At 47.4% G+C, this 18,439-nt stretch overlaps 8 protein-coding genes across 9 annotated transcripts; 2 read left to right on the forward strand and 6 right to left on the reverse strand.

The window, feature by feature from the left end:
• Positions 1–463: 463 nt before the first annotated feature.
• TrAFT101_005476 (uncharacterized protein) lies at positions 464–1,352 on the reverse strand (the record flags this gene model as incomplete). Its single annotated transcript, XM_024904313.1, has 2 exons — positions 464–1,065; positions 1,127–1,352. 2 exons carry the CDS (start codon positions 1,350–1,352, stop codon positions 464–466), a joined length of 828 nt encoding a protein of 275 aa, XP_024757323.1.
• A 554-nt stretch (positions 1,353–1,906) lies between these two features.
• TrAFT101_005477 (uncharacterized protein) lies at positions 1,907–2,297 on the forward strand (the record flags this gene model as incomplete). The annotated part of the gene is made up of 2 exons (XM_024906964.1): positions 1,907–1,972; positions 2,031–2,297. 2 exons carry the CDS (start codon positions 1,907–1,909, stop codon positions 2,295–2,297), a joined length of 333 nt encoding a protein of 110 aa, XP_024757322.1.
• A 1,136-nt stretch (positions 2,298–3,433) lies between these two features.
• Positions 3,434–3,778, reverse strand: TrAFT101_005478 (uncharacterized protein; the record flags this gene model as incomplete). The annotated part of the gene is made up of 1 exon (XM_024906206.2): positions 3,434–3,778. One exon carries the CDS (start codon positions 3,776–3,778, stop codon positions 3,434–3,436), a length of 345 nt encoding a protein of 114 aa, XP_024757321.2.
• A 1,336-nt stretch (positions 3,779–5,114) lies between these two features.
• On the reverse strand, positions 5,115–6,500 carry TrAFT101_005479 (uncharacterized protein; the record flags this gene model as incomplete). The annotated part of the gene is made up of 6 exons (XM_024908692.2): positions 5,115–5,225; positions 5,287–5,749; positions 5,823–6,090; positions 6,161–6,243; positions 6,310–6,326; positions 6,393–6,500. 6 exons carry the CDS (start codon positions 6,498–6,500, stop codon positions 5,115–5,117), a joined length of 1,050 nt encoding a protein of 349 aa, XP_024757320.1.
• A 534-nt stretch (positions 6,501–7,034) lies between these two features.
• Positions 7,035–9,220, reverse strand: TrAFT101_005480 (uncharacterized protein). Of its 2 annotated transcripts, XM_024902069.2 has the most exons (5): positions 8,778–9,220; positions 7,882–8,720; positions 7,708–7,818; positions 7,478–7,644; positions 7,035–7,407 (listed from the first exon to the last, which is right to left on the reverse strand). In XM_024902069.2, the coding sequence occupies exons 1-5, from the start codon at positions 8,986–8,988 to the stop codon at positions 7,236–7,238; spliced, it is 1,500 nt and encodes a 499-aa protein (XP_024757319.1). In that variant the 5' UTR covers positions 8,989–9,220; the 3' UTR covers positions 7,035–7,235. The 2 variants fall into 2 exon arrangements, with proteins under 2 accessions (XP_024757319.1, XP_065983602.1); XM_066127491.1 differs by having other exon boundaries at positions 7,882–8,799.
• Positions 9,221–10,187: 967 nt separating this feature from the next.
• TrAFT101_005481 (uncharacterized protein) lies at positions 10,188–12,439 on the forward strand. Its single transcript, XM_024908691.2, has one exon. It carries the CDS (start codon positions 10,230–10,232, stop codon positions 12,204–12,206), a length of 1,977 nt encoding a protein of 658 aa, XP_024757318.1. The 5' UTR covers positions 10,188–10,229; the 3' UTR covers positions 12,207–12,439.
• An 859-nt stretch (positions 12,440–13,298) lies between these two features.
• TrAFT101_005482 (uncharacterized protein) lies at positions 13,299–15,301 on the reverse strand. Its single transcript, XM_024908690.2, has 3 exons — positions 15,138–15,301; positions 13,584–15,069; positions 13,299–13,454 (listed from the first exon to the last, which is right to left on the reverse strand). The coding sequence occupies exons 1-3, from the start codon at positions 15,161–15,163 to the stop codon at positions 13,362–13,364; spliced, it is 1,605 nt and encodes a 534-aa protein (XP_024757317.1). The 5' UTR covers positions 15,164–15,301; the 3' UTR covers positions 13,299–13,361.
• A 973-nt stretch (positions 15,302–16,274) lies between these two features.
• TrAFT101_005483 (uncharacterized protein) lies at positions 16,275–18,002 on the reverse strand (the record flags this gene model as incomplete). Its single annotated transcript, XM_024903648.2, has 1 exon — positions 16,275–18,002. The coding sequence occupies one exon, from the start codon at positions 18,000–18,002 to the stop codon at positions 16,275–16,277; it is 1,728 nt and encodes a 575-aa protein (XP_024757316.2).
• Positions 18,003–18,439: the final 437 nt, after the last annotated feature.

The raw sequence follows: 18,439 nt of genomic DNA on the forward strand, positions 1-18,439 counted from the left end.
TATAATTACGTGTTGATAGCCGTCGGAAAAGTTGTGTAAGTCGTTAACTAAGCAGTCCTCAGATGGGAAGCTGGTTAGTGCAAACTGAGGGATAAAAATTCACTGGCTTACACCCTGCAAATCCAAAAGTTCTACGTGATTATCAGCACTAGTGGCGGCTATGGGTGTCTAGATTAGCGTGGGGAATCTATCTATGCCTTGCTTTCAACCCTCATCTGGTGGAGAAAGAGTCGACATTGGGCTAGCAAAAGTCCATTTAACCTTACTCGAGCCGCTTTTGTCCATCACTTACGATGGATATTGTTCAAAATTACTCCGTACTAGTGCTATTTTCCAAATAGAGATTAACTATAGAACTAACCTTGCGGCATCCATATTTGAACTATTGGCTATATAGTAGTCCGTAGTTGATAACTGACTACCTATGCATGCATGACTACATCCCAGGGCGTGATGTGACATCCTAGGGTGCAATGTGTAGGACCTTATCGCCCTCTTTCAACTCCACTACTATATCCTCGAGCGTCTGATGTGACTGAACCCACTCTCGTATTGGTTCCCAGTCGATACACCTGTGGTCCGTATTGAAGTCCACAAAGGATCCGTCCACTCCCTGCTCCTTGTCCTTAACCCAGTACTGCCCGAAAACTCCTAGGTCGGGTTTACACTGGATCACCTGCCGTAGCATATCGACGCAATGCGTTACGTGCTTGGTAATGGTTTGTTCATCTTTGCCAAGATGGTGCCCCGGATAATTAGGGCTCGAATAGTAATCGTAGTTGTAAAAGAGGGCCTTGCGAATCAGGTTGAGGCAATGTAAGTGGTGGTTAAACTCAAATAAAACTGGAAACTCTCCTGACGGAGTTTTAAGGTGATCCAGACTGATTCCGGCGCGAGTTGCTTGCGACTCGGACAAGAGAAGAGGCTTTGAGATTGTGCCGAGGCCTTCCCATGCCGCATCAACTTCAGGAGATGGAGGAAGGCGGTAGACAGATGTTGAGTTGGCAAGAAACGTCCCGTCGTAATGAACTGAACGATAATGAATTGGGATATCAATCGGGGTGGCTAACAGGAAACATGTCAGTAACCCATATTTTCATGGACGAAGAAGACAAAGCGAGCATACGATTCTGCTGTGTGTGCCTTACACAAGCTGCGTCAAGATACGATGCTCTGTGAATGTAGATATATGTCAAAAAGTGTGAGCCCAGAGAGATGCCGAGTAAGATGACCAAGCAGTATAAGAGGATATCATGCCCGCGATGACTACGAACATGATGCTCTGAACGTGAAGACGAGCCCAGAAAGGGGTCAAGCTCTTCGATAGAGCTATCTTCTTTGTCTTTCTCCATGTCTATGCCGGTGAACTTGCAAATTTCTTCAGCAGCTGTAGAGAGATTTCTTCTCTTCTTCAGAGCGAATTATGCGATTTTGTTAATGGGCGGTGCCAATCTGTAAACGTTAAGGATTGACAAGCCAGGGCCGGCTTTTCGTATCGTATACAAAAGTTCTAGAGCTATTTTAGGCTCCTCACTCTGCATGTGACGGAATTATTCCTATTTTGGTATTGGGGATCGCAAGATTTTGCCCTCCATTTGCAATATTCTGGATCTAGGGTGGGGACAGATACGGAATTGAAGACCTCTTCGGGCTTGGCAGTAATTGACACCTTCTAAATATCGAAAGGCTGTTGAGAATTAGAACTAGTAGCTTATTATTACTCATGTTTCTAAAAAGTGTGGGTGCTATAACTGAGTAGTCTGCGGGGATAATCGAAGTTATTTTCTCACTGGTTGATGTACTGGTAGATTTTAAAGGAAGCGTAATTCCACCTTGACAATTTCTTTACCTCCTTGACTAGCTATTATACAAAAAGTGGTGATACTTTGACAAAAATTTTGTTAAGATGAAGACATCATTATTCCTTGCTTGCGTTGCAATCGCAGGTTCCGTCGCTGCTGCTCCCGTTCCAGTATGAGCTGTCAATCCAATCTCTGTTTAATAGTTCAACTTCTCACTATTATTTGTAGGACTCTGATACTGTTGCCAGCTACCAATGGAAGAAGGATACTGAAACTACTGATGGCGTTGCTAGCTACCAGTGGAAGAAGGACACCGAGAGCACCGATGGTGTTGCTAGCTACCAGTGGAAGAAGGACACTCAAACCACTGATGGCGTTGCCAGCTACCAATGGAAAAAGGATACTCAGACTACTGATGGCGTTGCTAGCTACCAGTGGAAAAAAGACACCGAGAGCACCGATGGTGTTGCCAGCTACGAGTGGAAGAAGGAATGAATCTAGCACCAACAGCCGGAATTTGTAGAGCTGAAGCCACTACTGAAATACGAAGGGGTGAATCTCGTCAGAACTAAACTGATTATCTCATCACATAGCATATTAAATTGCTTCGTGGAATCTGAAAGTTGCTTATATCCGGGGTGTGGCCACAGAGCGGAGCAATATCTTAACGGCGACCCCTCCGTTGTATACGTGACGTCTTCGAACGACAACATTAGTTGCTATGCATAGCTTTTGCCATACTATCCCTCCAATTACGCAATAAAAGCATTGAGAAGCACTTGGGTGCGGCGGGTCCGACCTACCGCCCACTAACATACATGTAGCCTATCGAGCGAGTATCAGAAGTAGGGAATTCGAGACTTTTTGAACACATAGTAACTATACGCTCATGAATACTACCGTGATTCCATACTAATGCTGCTCTTATCATTCATTGCGTTATATATTTCGTGGTCCCTGCTTTATATCTACATCTGCTTGCCCCTGTTTTTTTTTTTTTTTTTTTGAGTGGGCGAATTTTCCAAAAAGGCTTTGAACGCTGTCTGGGAGCGTATTATAGAGCCTCATTTACCTTGGCCATCGAATGGGTGTGCCCATTCAGAGTACCTATCGAATGGCAAGGGTCGTGCGGTGGCACATCAGTTAGCCTATTCGTATGTAGAGATACGTTATTGCCTATTATCAAGCCTATTCGACACGCGACCTAGGTCGTATACTTTTACTGTGGGCTAATTCATGTGTGACGAAAAATTTCCTCTAAAAGAAGTATGCATTTGTAGGGCTATAAGCGAACCTGCGAGTCTAATGAAGGTGAGGGGAATCCTGGACACGAACTTTAGAGCTAGCACAGAACAAGAACTAAACAAGGTAGATATCTGGAATGGACTGTAAAGCAAGCGGCTAAAATGAGATGTCACTTTTTGAGTTATATATTGGCTGGCAAAGTGTGTGAACAGGGTTAGGCCAGAATAAGAACAAGTTCCTATTTGGTGCAGCGTGGCCATACTATCTGGAAACAACACTGCAGCTGGTCATCAATGCGTGTAATATTTGACATACACAAGTCATTTAATGCCCGCCGATTTGTCAACGAGGCCCATCCGTAAATGCTAACCATCAAACTATCAAGTTCATTGCTCCACGCCGGTGGTATCCGAGATTCGAACCACGAGCTTCCTTGCATTGACCGATCCGCTCTTGAGTCGCTGGAGCGTGCTTTCTAATCCGTATAGTCCGCCGGGCACAACTTCGTGTGGATGCGCGCTGAGCCAGCCTTCGTTCAACCCTCTTCTGGTAGATTTCAACATAACAGCTATAAAATGAAGTATTCCTAGCCATGTACTCTTAGAATCAGACTTGAGAAGTGCTTCTTTACCAAGCTCACATTGGGTCATCTCGACGGCTGTAATGATTCGTGGAATGTCCTCTGAAATCTCATCGGCTGGAACCTCCAACACAACAGCCATATTTCTCATCACTGTCTATTACTTTGCAAATGTTTCCAATGGTGTCTTTTTTCGCTCACGGCATCAAAAGGAAATTCGAATTTCTGGCCTCCCAGAGCTGCCTTTATCGCTTCGACCACTGTGTCATTTCCTTGGCGATAGTCAATAAGGATATCGCCACGAGACTAGTCGATCAATGTCTCTACAAAGTCTGGTCCCCGGCCAGCAACTGTAATAACGGGAAGAATATTTGACACCACTGCCAGTTTCAATGCGTAGGCGCCCACTGCAGATGCGGCACCGTAAATAAGAAATGGCAGCGGTTTATCTCTAGGGGACCAGGGATATGGTAGTGTGAGGCGTACATTCCCAAGCATGACGCTATAACCGCCAGTGGTATTGTTGCGAGCTCTGTCCAGAAAAATTTGTGAATCTAAAAGTTGTAATTAACGGTGAATCAAGGCAAACCTTCGAATGAAATATGGTCCGCTAAGTAGAATGCCATGCTCTCGTATGCGATGGCATATTCGGCCCAGCCTCCCCGTAAGCCCAGTGTTTGTTTATACACGGACTCGATCGCCAACTTTAATTTCGGCTTCATGTTTCCGACATGATGAACAACTCCTGAAAAGTCGTCTTTTTTTTTTTTCGGGTGCCTCACTCCAGGTACCAAGCCTTCAGCGACTTCCCAATCTTTTGGGTTCAATCCTAACAAACCACCTTGATAATCATCTGATAGACCCTCGGAGTTGGTATTGATGAATCAACAACGTCGACCTTTGGCCCAGGGTAGGTGAATGCTTCCTTCATTATCTTTGCTAAGATAAGAACTTAGAACAGATAATTTTATATGGTATTAATTGCCCACCTTCCACACAAGGAAGGAAGCTGCAGAGAATCATTAAGCCGAGCGAAGCTTGTAGTATAAGAGGATAAAGCTCTTTTGTTTTAAATAGAAGACCAACACACGTTCATTACATCAAAATGACCCCTAACCGTAATAACAGGCTCGTTCCAACAGGAACGAAGCCGCGTTAGCTTGATCAAATGGTTCCGTGACGTATTCTTGCCCTGTAGTCTTAATAGCGGTACAACAAGCTGGGTTTCCATGGTTGTGTTTATATGTGTGTAAGCCAGTTCAGAAGTATATTCCCGACTTGTCAACAAACTATCTATATATATTTATCCTAACTATCCTTTTCCGTCCAGCCGAAACCCAGTTTAGCCCTAAACTTATTACAAGTAGCTACTTAAGCATAGGAGCAAGAAACGTAGCACCCCCAACGAAACGAAACATACACAAATATATGACCGTATTTTTTTTTTTTTTTTTTTTTTTTTTTGTATAAATATGATGTTGCAGTTTTCACTCGACTATCTCTCCATCGAATGGCTTTCTTCCAAATACCACGAAAATGGGCATATAAGCGTGTACATGCGGGTTGAGAAGTTCTTCCCGGACTCTGACGAGTGATAGCTAATAATAAAGTAAGTGAAGTGAAGACGATGAAACGGGAATATTCGAGCCTGCTGCTAACCTCAATTTCGTGCTGACTTCGGCCGTATGCTCTGTTCAAGAGCTGGATGGAGAAACCGTTCAACCCCTGCGAGAAGTTTTGTCCCCACATCCAACCCAAGTCCTTGAGCCGCTCGTCCCTAGGCCACGCGTTGAGTGGCATTCTGAAGACAAGCTGCTCCACGTCAACGAAGCCGACCCTTTCGAATATTTCCTTCAGGTTGGAGCCTAAAATCGCAGGGCGATTCAGTTTCTCAGAAGCCATTCTCATTTCGTGAAACCATGTACACATGGGTCCGTTAGGGTCCAAAGTGCCATCGTCGCAGCCGAAAACTGCTTCTGTTTCCTGTGCCTCGAACCAACCACCCGGCTCAAGCGCGTCGAAGGCCTGCTGGGCAATTTCTGTCTCAAAGGAGCCCCAGCAGCCGGCAGTGAGCCGGGTGTGTATATAGCCGAATTTATCTGTGTAGTTCCACGGCTCCGATCTGCAAAAGAAGTGCAGTTGGTTAGTTGGGGGGCGATGCTTAAGGTGTGTCTATTGGTTAGGTAGGTACTTACGAGTCTTCAACGTAGAATTCAACATTTGGAGGCACCATTGAGGGTTGGATCGGGGACAGGTCCGTGCCGACAATGCGCGATGAAGGAAATAAGTCGCCCATCTCGACGGCCCAGTCCCCCACACCCGTGGCTATATCGAGAATGAATTGCGGAGGATTCGATCTGGAGAGCGGGGCAAAATAGAGCCGGTCGTCGAATAGTTTCTTGATGATGGGCCCTTGAAGCGCCAGTCGCTCTTGTTCCGTGAGGTCATTAGGATAAACGTATGCTGGGCATCACAAGCAGCCATTGTCAGTTTCATCCGGAGGTGAGTTGGCTGATGAGGGCGGACGCCTTACATCCCGCATGGTAAGCATGATAGGTGCGGCCGAATTCCTCGGGATAGTCGAGCACACTGTCTGATAGAGATTCATCGTCGTCTCTGCGCACGGACACGCAAGTAAGCCAGAGTCCAGCAGCGCAACTGAATGTCTCACTGTATGCTTACACTACTCTCATAGATATCTGCGCATCGTCGAGTCAGTCAGTATGCTTGAGCAGCAGCGGGAATCTGGCGGCGCGGCAACCTACATCAGGCTCAATGGCATTCTGGAACTCGAACGTGAACTGGAAATCCCTGAGATCCGGCAGAGCATTAAGCTCTCCGTGTCTACGTAGAGAGTTGGGCGCCACTCCCATCTTTGGACAGTCGACGAGCGTGGTTGATTCAGACGTTGCGATGAGGGTCAACGGAAGCCGCCGCAAGACGGTCCATTTTAAACCGTCGAGCTGAAAGCCAGCTAGCGAAGCAGCCAGGCCAGGATTGAAAAGTTAACTCCACTAGGGAGAGAGGCTAGTCGAAAGAGGCGCCCGCTACTCGTCTGGAGGCCTAAGGCTCAAAGACGACGCATCGGCTCTAGTCATGGGCCTCGCAAAGCCGCCTGGAGGGAGTCCTCAGCTGTGTATTGCACCGTCGCACTGCCGTGGCGAATTGGGCTGTTCACATCGCCAACCGAGACGGCCAACGTCGTGGCGGCTGGAGGAGATGCTCACCCGCAATTGGGTGCCCGAATAGCGCGTTTGCTTGCAGGGGTCGATCGGCTTTACACCAGACTCCCGCCCCCGAGATACTCCACTTTTGCAATGGCACCAACAATTTTACACCGCTGGAGTCCTGTTAAAGGGGCTAATCCTTCAGATTGGTAACCAATGAGAGAACCGTCAGCATCTGTTGGCACATGTCACAGCTGCAGAGGTGTGGACTGCAACCCGAGAAATTGGGATTGTTTACCTAATAACGGCCGCTATCTTGTGCTTGTGGCTTGCCATGACTTTTACCAGATTGAATTTTACTTTCTGACAGGTGCTTGGTACATGGCTAGCATACATTGAGTTAGGGGCACGTTCTGCGTATTGCTCTGTGCTGTCGTCTCTCTACTCATCAACAAGCGATAGCTTCCCATTGACCTTCACGTTGCCATTCTTCGTAAAACCCACCAAGAACTCTCGAACAACACGAACATCATCCGGCGTTGTATCAACCAGCTCTAAATTAAACCGGCGTACAAAAGCAGCAACCGTGAGAAACAATTCCATGTAAGCGAGACTAGAGCTTTGGGTCAGCAAAGGGCAATGCAGGCTATGATTCAGGACCACATGGGTGAAGTTATAATCACTTTATTCCAATGCAGTTTCTGCTTCCTTTGGTGAAAGACACCAGATGCTTCTTGAGATTTTGACCTTTTTCGGCCGCTTCAATCCATCTCTCGGGGCGGAAGGCGTCTGGGTCAGGGAAGATTGTAGCGTCCTTGTGTATAAAATAGGAGGCACTACTCATTGGAGTCTTCGGCATAATATTAGACAAACCCGAGATTAGAGGCAAGGTAATTAGGCATTCATCGCTTACTCCTGGAGGAATAACGTAATTCTTGTATGTTAGAGTCTCTGTCGGGGCAACGCGGGTGTATCGCCCCAGTATCGGGGAACCTATACGCAGGGATTCACTGATGAAAGCATCCTAGTGGCAAGTCATAAGCAACATATCGCTGCGTCTAGGGGTGAAGATGATCTTTTTACATACTAGATAAGGTAGGCGCTCGAGCTCAATCCAGGTCGGTGTGCTGTCTGGCGTAGGCATCAGCTGTTTCAGCTCTGTCTGCAGCTTGTCTCTCACCGTTTTATCCCGGGCAAGGTGATAGAAGGCCACGGTTAGCACAGTCGCTGTTGTTTCGGTTCCGGCACCTATGATTCCAAAAGCTTCATCCCTCTGCCGATGGAAAGATCGTTCTTGTGGCGGGATGCTCGGATCCGCCAGGGTGGCAAGCATCGATTTTCTTTTGCCTGTCGAAGCACCCTTCTGCGCATATTCTAAGAATGATTCAAGGAACCCAAACAGTCCCGCTTTTCCTGGCATCAGTATAGACAGTGTTCGTGGTGAAAGGAAAGTCGATAGGGTTACCAGCCAGGGGAAAAACCGGGAAATGTGAGTAAAACTCGCGGCATCCGCAGTGGCTTTGCGGACATCGTTGCGGAAGTCAGGATCCTCTATAAACCCCCAGTGCTTGCCGCAGCAGTAAGACGTGATAACATCTGATGAAAGCGCCGAGAATGCATCGTCAATGGAAACTGTAGATTGGGCAATCCGAAATCCTTCCAGGCGTTTCATAAGTGCTTGAACTCGTTCATTTATCATCTCTGAGAGCTCCAGGACAGAACGCCTTGAGAAGAAATCTTTCAGGATACCTCGGCGAAGGTGATGAAGCTCATGGCTCACAGCCGCCACCATAGAGCCAGGTAAGGCGTATGTAGGCACGAACTTGGGATCTTTCTCTCTCTTTCGGCTACTTGAAGCGTAGATTTCATCATAGAAAGTAGGGTCGTTAATGTGAACCTCACGAGGGTTGATGCGGATTATGGGTCCTAAGTCGTCCATTTCTCAGCATTGTCACCTGAAGACGGCCGCAAAACACGTCTAACCGTATTGCTGGTGCATCTTCTCCATTTCAAATAAATATTTCCCTGACAAAATGACATTGTAGTAAAATTCATAGAGATGTGAGCATGCCGCCAGCTTTGGGCCGGGAATATGGGACAGCGGGTGGAAATATAGGCGGTATATAGTCCTAATGCTGATATAAGCGCCCAGGGCCGTGATGACGACCCAGAGACGGAGCAGATCCCCCAGCATGATAATGGTACAAGTATTTAATTCATATACCTCTCGGAACTTGCGTGTGTCAATGATCAACGATCGCAGCCTGCCGAGCACTCGAAGTCAAGACACCGAAAAGAATGGCGTGATTATTGCTGTTTGCAGAGTGTGCAAAGTGCCCGTGACTTGGTTGCGCAGATTCTCTCCGCCCAACCGAGGTGAATTAACTGTATATATCTAGTTCTTGGCACACGTGCTATGTAACAAAAACAGAGTGGCCGCATCGTAGAAATCATGCCTCAGCCGGGGGGTTTGTCTTGAAAGCGGGATTTTTATTTATGACAGCTTTGGCTTGGCCAACGCTAATGCGGCCCTCAGCTCTTGAACCGCGATAATAGCTAATCTATGGAAATCTTTCATATAAACGTTTTTTTCCCTATGTAAATGCAACCTGTACATGCATGAAACTTACCCTGCCTAGGCATGGTTAGATGCATGCATGACCAAAAGGAAAAATCGTGCAGGTAGTGCGCCAATATTTACTCACAAGTAGATAGCTCGAAGCCAATCAGCAGAACCAAGCCCTGCACAATGGCTCCGAAAATAATGACAGAATACTATAGCGGTACAGCCCCCTTCGCTGATGACGCTCTTTGGGGATTTCGGGACACATAGATATGTAGCTAGAGGCCAATCATATCGTTCCGTATGGGCCAGATAGATGTGCCGTCTAATCAACTGACCACGAGCTCGCCCATGCCATTGCAAATGTTACTTGTAGGATACGCTATTATGCCTTGGCTCTCACCTGATCCAGCTCAGGTCTGCTACGGGATACTTCCGTCGATATCGGCTTCACAAGTAGGTATTTCCACGTTGTAAGTATTCGGCGAGTTGAGTGTCTACGAGCACTTCAGGCGTATTCGACCCCGCAGATATCGTCCAACCTCCGGTATGGAGTCCTACCAGGTAGTAGCAGTAATCATGGATGGAGAACAATATACGAGGGTCAACCAACACACCTTTACCTCGCTGATAACGCGATACTAGCTAGCCAATGAAGGCTGTGAAACTACAGATCCATCTTACTAAACACAATGCTATAACCCATCTACCGTGGGCGCATCAAGAAGCCGGCGGAGACGAAATCCCCGCCGTCATGCCACTATAAAGGTGTATATAAGTAGCTGCAGCTGCCTACATGAATGCGCAGAGTGGGTAGAAATATCACCTTCTTACTATATCTTGCTCTATCAATCAAGCCAAATTATATAAAAATGTCTAAGCTAAAAAAACGTGTTCCTCTTTGGCCGCCAGAAGGCCAATCTTGGCACGGCGTTACACTGAGCGATGCCAACATTACTCTATGCCAGTCATGCAAGATGAGTATATGTTGGCAGGGCGTGGGGGTCTGTGTTGGATGTGCCTCGGGACTTGAAAGGCCCCTCCCCAGCAAATTCCTGAGACAGCTGCGTGAAGAGCTTGCATGTCGTGACGCCACTGTAGCAGTGCGATCCATCGATGGAAGTGGACGAGTCGTGCATCGCGGAGGGGTGGAGCGGCCGGCAAGGTGTGAAGACAGGTCCCGCAGAGCTGATCTGTGTGACACCATCTCACTATACGGATTCAAAAACGGTTGGGCAGCGTGGGCGCTTGGCAATGCCGCAAGACAGCTGCGCGAGCCCGAGGGGTCAGATGCTGCTGCGATTGGTGTGTATAAGCGCCAGCAGCCAATCGAGGACGACGTTGGGCCCATGAAGCACTGGTGTTCCTGCGGCAATCGGAAGCACGAATCGAGCGGACAGTCGCAGGCGGTGCTGATCGAAGTGACGATTGGAAAACTAACAAGCCAACCCGAGGCATCTGCAGGCCAGCTCAGAGCATTGGCGAAGAAGCGCAGATCGTTGAAGAACCAGCCTGTTGAAACGACGAGACAGCTCCGGTCGGCCACCAGACGGCTCAAGGCATTCAAGAGCCAGCCCGGCGCTGCAAATGGCGCTCCAAACGGCGCTCCAAACGGCGCTCCAAAGCCAGAGAAGGCGTCGGCTCGAGTGCTCACGAGAGAAAAAATCGACTTGGCATATCAGCACAGCCTGTGGTCGGGAGCGACGCCGGAAATCTTCGCGGATATAATGTGGCTGATCGGGCCGGGCCGCAGTCACATCGCTAAAGAAGGCGGCAAGGTCAGCGAGGAAATCGCCAAGGGCGCGCGCGGCTCTGCTGAGACCGTGCTGCTGCATTATTTCTTCCTGAACAACCACGTCAACACGCTGGAGCAGGGGCTGGAGCTGTTGCTGATGGGCGTTTATCTCACGGCCCTGGACCATGGCCGGGTCCGGGATAGCGACTTCACGGCCTTCGTCGGCGAGCTTGCGCGCCATGCAAGCCTGGGACGCTTCACTGTTTCGTTTATCGAGCTCATGGTGCAGTTTGGGCCGTCCGTCCTGGACTGGCACGCCGGGTGCATATCGACTCTAGGCTTGATGCGCGGCCTGGAGCTGCGCTCTTGGGCGTATGGAGTCCAGTGGGACGTGCTCATGCATTATGAGCTCGGCAGCGAGGAGGATTGGGAAGAGAAGCTCCCGTCGTGGATGTGTGTCGCAGCAGCGCTCGGCCATGATGTGGGAGATCTCTGCGCTGACACCCGGCTGGGCTCTACGGACAACTGCTACTTTGCCGTCGGTGCCGTGGCTGGATACGAAGGCGTGGCGGCCTGCATGGACATCTTGTGCGATGCGCTCGAAGCTGTCGTGCTCCGCGATACCCGTGGGATGATTGATATTGGGTGCATCGCCGGCAGTGCCTGTGCAACCTTTGAGCGGTCTGGTGGAGGTTTGTGTGCTTGCTCCAGCGATACGAGCTTGGAGAACTCGTGCGAGGCCATGGGCTTGCTATCCAACCTGTGCCGCGACCGCCGGATTCGTCCAGACGATGCGGCTGACCTGCTGGATCTCAGGGATTCGGTGAGACAGCGATGCCAACAACTGCCTCGGCCTCGACAAGCCAGAACGGTCCATCTCGACCATGAAGACCGTGAACAGGCGTATGCTGAAGCTTTGAGAGTCATGGGAACAGGCGAGAGCGGCAAGTCCGCCCACGCAAGGCTGCAGCTAGCATACTCGAGCGCGGCCAAAGATATGTGCGGCTTCCTGCGGAGAAGAGCAGCTTACCTTCGCCAGTGTATTGGATCAAGCAAGGATGTGCTAGACCTAAGCCGCGATTGCATGTGTGGTGGAGAGTGCAGTTTATGGTAAGGCTTGGGCTAAGATGGTTTTCATTACTGGTGAAGCTTACGACAAATTGAAACGGAGATAGAAAAGCACATGTATATTCTAATCCAATAAAAGTTCCTTTAGATCAAAAAAGTAAAGTTGCTGAGGGAAATGTTGCCTTTGTTCAAATCGAATGTCTATCGAGGTTGTTTATTACTTGCATGTTCTCGCTGCCTTACTTGATGGAGTGATATAGGTCAAATAGAAGAGAAGGCGGCAGACGGTTGAAGTTTTGTGAAATATAAAAAACCATTAGTAAATATTATTACTTTCATTACGTTACCTAGAGCAGCCAAAAGATATAGGTATTTCTGTTCCGCGACATCCTAGACTGACATCTTTGAGTGGGTGAGCTAGCCCATGGGCATGCTAGACGTATTGTATCAGATGACAATATCTGAAACAATTACCTAATGAAATTGATCAGCGACATCGCACATTCTGGCTATTTGCTAAATATTCAGCCTTCCAGCAGAAAAAAAAAAAATTATTTACATCTCCAGATGAACCGTAGAGGGAAGTCTCTGTGATATTTTATCTGTGTAACTTACAACCATAAAATACTATCCTACGTCCACATTCAAAGTAGGATAATCCTCTTCTTTTTTATGCTGGAATGTTGCCGATAACTCGGCCTTCGCCTGCTGCTGCGCGCTCCGATATGGATTCTTACCCCTGTAGAACTTTTCTATCAGTTTATGAAAAGTGAAATTTCCATGGCTAGCGGCCTTTGCGCTACCTGAACTGGCATACTTACGTAGTTACTCTTACTTACTAATCTCTTTATGGAGTACATTAGTCTCTACGGAGTATACGATCTGGGAAATAGCTACGCTATCCCCGGCCCTGGCGGCAGATAGTGTCGGTAATCTCATATGGCCCTACGCACATTAATTCTCGCTTGATTCTAGCATAACGTTGAACAATCTCGCTAAAAGCCGAAATAGCCATCCCGTTTCGATCTTACCAAACGCTTTTTGGTCTTCGAAAGAATGTCTTTGACTCTTGTACTGTATGCGTAAAAGGGCGAATCAGAAGAGAAAGAAGATATTATTAAAGCTATATACCTAATATGTTTGGCTATGGAACTATATTCCAATGTTAATAATTACGCATATTTTACTATTCTCCGTTAATTTAGCCTTGTACGGGGTGTGCCTGCAGGAATTGTTCAGCTGCTCTCATCTCTTCAGCTGACGGCAAGTTAGTGATCATTAGATATAAGACATCCTTTGAGAACTGTTAGCAAAACGCTTTCAAACATATAAAGTAAGACCAAAAAATAAATGAAAGAAAGAAATAAGAGAAAGTAATATAAACCCAGTGTAGAAAAGCAGCATAGAATATAATTAAACGCACCTCATGTATAAATTTCTTAACACCGCGAAGTAGAGCCCTGGGTCCAACTGTTCCTATGATCGTTGGTCCTCTTTCCTCTCTTTTTGCCTCTCTCTTATCTGATCTCCGATCACGTCGAGCATCCCTTCTAGCATGTTTAGCTTGCCTCCGTTGGCTTATACCGCCGCCGGCGGCACCGCCTGTCAGCAAGGCCAAGATACTGCCGCTACTAGCTGGATGGTTGGGATCCGCGTAGCGTGAGTGAAACTCAGGCTTGACGCCTAATTGAGAAAGCTGGCTCTCTGGATGATCGTTGGCCCATTGAGCCTGAGCTCTTTTATCCATATAGTCCATCGCGAACAACATGCTGCGCTTCATGCTGTTAGGTTGCTTCTTTTCAGCATCTTCCACCGCCTGTCGACCTTCGGCAGTGCTAGAGAGCTTGTCCAAGGTTGGAAATATTAATGGCGCCGACTCAGGCCACTCGAAATTCGTTGTTCCATGAGAAGCTTGCATTTTATTGCGGACTCCACTGCTTCCTCCTGTCCCTGAACCTGAAGCATTCTGTGCGGCTTGATCTATGGCCGCGTCAAACGTGACCTGTGTGACAACCTCGCCAGGCGTGCTCGGCTTCCAAGTCATGATGATGGCTATCAACCCAAGCGGGAGGAAAAATTCCGCATTTACTTTGTTCAAAAAAGCGTTCGTCTTGGAGCGGCTGTGTGCTTGGAGGCTCACTTGGGTAGCTCTCTGTGCGGCAATGGAGACGGCAATTGTGATAGGCTCGGGAACGTTCTGCACAGCAACAGCCGCGAGGTTGATGGCGTGGATCCATGGCGATGGTGCAGTTGCCAGGTTCAGCTCTTTGATGAAATCCATAAATGTCGCCTGATCAATGCCCGCGTTCTGTAGTAGCGGTGCATAAGCATTTATGAATCCACGGGCTCGCTCTCCTGGTCGCCGTTGTGGAAGGATCACAGGCATTGGTAATTTATGAGATTGAGCCTGATGGATTGGTGGAATCGTATGATTTCGTACAAAGCCTTCAGCCATTGCATTGGCGTCAATGTCTTGTTCCATGACGGTAGCATAGTCGGGTGGTGGCTCCAGCTGTGATTGAGCGGCATCAAGGCTCCACGCTGCCTCTTCCAAATCTCTAGATGTCTCTGGGTCAGCTTTTACAGGCCGATCATGTTCATCGCTATCTGAAGAGCCGTATTCATCACTTTGATGTGAGCCGTGAGGCTGCGGTTGCACTCCATCGTTCTCAATCGCTCTTGAGCTTTCTCCGGCTGTGGTAGCTGCCTGTGCTTTCTTCTTCTCTTGATGGTTGTGGTAGCTCTCAGAGGCCAGACCTATACCAGCGGCCACGCTTTTGACAAGACCGCTCACCAGCCCTTTGCGTCTACCACTGTGAGAGTGAGAGCTCGCTGGCGGCAATTCATTTCTATTATCGCCATACTGGCTGTGATAGGCTCTTCCCCCTGCATTTTCAGGTTGCAGATACCTAAGCTAAGCATTAGAATTATTTCGTGATATAGTTATCATTGCTCTCCAGGGTCTAGTTATACACACCTATTGTAATCATCATTGCCTGACATGCCTGTTAATTATTCGTCGCTATTGTAAAAAAAAAAAAAAAAATTTAATTTATGAACATTAATATTCACTGGAATGCCTTCCGTTTATTCCAAGAGAGTAGTGAATGACTGAATGAGAGAAAGAATTTGGTCCCATAGGAGTGGCTATGTTCAAATCCTCTCTGTCTAAACGCGTATGAAGCAGTCCGCAGCAAGCCTCTACTAAATGGGTACGCGGATCGGGCGGCACACACTGCGGGGTAGCTGATCGAAACAGTTACTCATTCTGGAATGCACCAGTGACGTGATGTTAGTTACATGTAATTGGCATCCATCCTATTAACCTTCGAACGAAGGTTGAAAAGAATTTCGGTCGTGAGTTTATTGCATGTGTAAGTGGATGGCTAATTTTCTTTCTTTCTTTTTTTTTTCTTTTTTTTTTTTTTTTACCTTTCTTCATAATAATGGCTGTTTATTATTGTTTTCTCTTTTTAAGATACTCGCAATGCTAAATTCGGTGTTACTGTATGATAATGCTGTTATAGTATTTTCGGCGTACTAGGAAAACATGGCTTACACTAACGAAGCCGCAGCTAAGGAGCTCGCCAAGTACACGTATGTAGCAGAACGCACTAGGGTCAAATACCAAATATATCAGTGTGAAAGACCTAGTTCTAATGCTTTAATATTCTGTAGCTATCTGTTCGATATCCGGACAACTACAGAAATAGAACTCCCCGTGATCTAATGAGCACTAAAAAGGTCTCCGCTACCTACATAATATGCGAATAGGCATGTATTATGATAACGAGCAAGATATTAGGATTGACATACCTAATATAAGCTGTGACGGCAGCCTTTTTGTAAATTTCAAGACTAAAATAGCAAATCCTCTAACATTTTTGGCTGGGAAGGTGAACAAGTGATGATATTAGTGTGAAATTGACTTATGAAGCAGTGGCTTAGAGATAGTTAAGTATCATCGGCTACCAGATGGTTTAGAGGACACAATATATGGTGGCGCATTTGTGCAACATACCAGGAATAGTATTCTTCGGAAACGGTGGGGGAAAAGAGACAACTTTGTTAAGATATAGTGATAAATAGCTCAGTAAACTATCTTACTCTATAGTCAGGTATTTTGGGATCCACTTGGAAACAGATTTTGGTTACCTTTTTCTAGACTGGTTACCGTAGATTCCTTGTCCGCGAGTCCATATTCCGTAGAATGGCTCTTACGAAGCTCAACGTGTTTTTCAATGAAGGTACAAAGAAACCCCAAACCAGAAACAGATGTGACAATCCACCAGACTACTCTGAGAGCTTTTACATAAATGTCAATCACCTGGCCTTGGATAGGTTCTGGTAATTCAGATATGCCACCATGCTGTACAGAAGCATATGCATATGCACCTCCGTCTATAAGTAAATTGCGTATTGTTTGATCGCTGATAGAAGTGATGTGAGAATTCATTTGGCCATTGAAAGCGATGGAAGCCATAGTAGCACCCCAGACAAGCCCGAATGACCGCACAAAGGAATAGGTACCGGTCGCAACGGCCACATCTGACTCAGGAAGTGCCGCTAGTGTAGAAGGCAATGTGGCTGTGAAGATGATACCAGTACCTCCTGAAGCAATTACTTGGTAACCAATACACGCTGCCCGAGAGGAATTTTCGTCCAATGTCGAGAATAAGCCAATACCGATGGCGCTAAGAGCAAATCCCAGGCAATGCAGAGGTATGTATAGACCAGTCTTGGACATAAAGAGTCCAGCCATTGCACCAAACGGCATAATAGCAAGAGCAAAAGCCAAGAAATAAACACCTGACATCAAGGGCGTTACTCCTTTAACTCCCTGAAAATAGACAGGCAAGAAATAGTTGATAGCTTGAAGTATAACTGCTCCGAGAAAAATGATGATGAATCCCCCAGATGACGTTCTGTGCTTGAATAGCCGAGGGGGCATGCTTGGTTCTCTACAAATGGGCGAGGCTTGGTGTATATGAAAACCAACCCAGCCAATGACCCCAAGAACAAGAGGCAATATAATCCTCCAAGATTTCCACGGATACCCACGCGTACCGCCCATGATCAGTCCAAAAAATATACTAACCATGGACGGGACAAAGATGGCGTTCCCGAGGAAATCAACCCGAGCAAGAGCATGGCGCCAGGTTGGGCTGCGCTTGTATTTAACATTGAGAATGAGGACAATGGCGAGAAACCCGAGCACCGCTGCTGGAAGATTAAGCCAAAATATCCACCTCCAATTCTTCAGCGCCAAGGCGCCGCCAATAATGGGCCCAATCGTGGTCCCAATGGCGGCGGTCGAAAGGATAGCACTTAGATAAGGGCCACGATGCCTGGGAGGCACCATATCGCAGACAATAATATCAGAGAGCACATACAGTCCTCCTGATCCAAGACCTTGGATGGTTCGAGCAGCAATGAGCATCCCAGGACTCTGGGCACCGCCAGCGAGCCCGCTTCCTATGGCGAAGAGAGCTATGGCGAGGATCATGGGGTTTCTCCGACCAAATATGTCAGAGATCTGCCCAAATAAGGGCTGTGGTACCGTTGAAGTAAAGAGAAATGAGTTGACGACCCATACGTACTCCTTGCTACCGCCAATGTCGCGCGTGATGGTTGGTAGAGAAGTGGTGACGATAGTGGCATCGACGGCAGAAATGAAGGACAGCAGACAAAGAACAAGGAAGACACACCACACTCGCCATGAGTGTTTGAATGTCTCTGGTTGAGTTACTTGAACTTCCTCCTCATGTTTTTCTGTTGCCGATAGCTGAACTTGGCCAACAGGCGCATCTGAGCCCACGAAGACTCCACCAGGCTCGCCCATCTTGACAGCTTGCGGAAGATGATTGCGATACGCACATAAGGATGATTTTTCAATCTTGTCGTCTTCTGGCTAAAAGCAAGTGTGTAGCTTTTCAGTAAATAAGGGGTAGGTGATCTAATGCCAAGATGTCTTACGCGGATTGCAATACTGCCCGTGGCGTGGGTAGGTAGGCGTTTCTTTGGCCAGTTCGTGTATGCAATCACGAATCCCCCATAAGCTGTTAACCCACCCAAACGTACACTTGGGAAGTGTCCTATTTGTGATACATTTGACGCAATATTACGCTCTGTGTGTGAGTTCACGGCTTAGTGAGTTGTCCGACTACCTGCATTGTCCCAACATGATTTGCCATACGACGCGGGCAGTGCACTCATTCCTTTGCATATCCGCATGGCAACCACTTGTTTTAAGCTTTTTATTACGACTCTGTACTCTTC

Source organism: Trichoderma asperellum, chromosome 3, assembly GCF_020647865.1.
Source record: "Trichoderma asperellum chromosome 3, complete sequence".
Taxonomy (NCBI): Eukaryota; Fungi; Ascomycota; class Sordariomycetes; order Hypocreales; family Hypocreaceae; genus Trichoderma; species Trichoderma asperellum.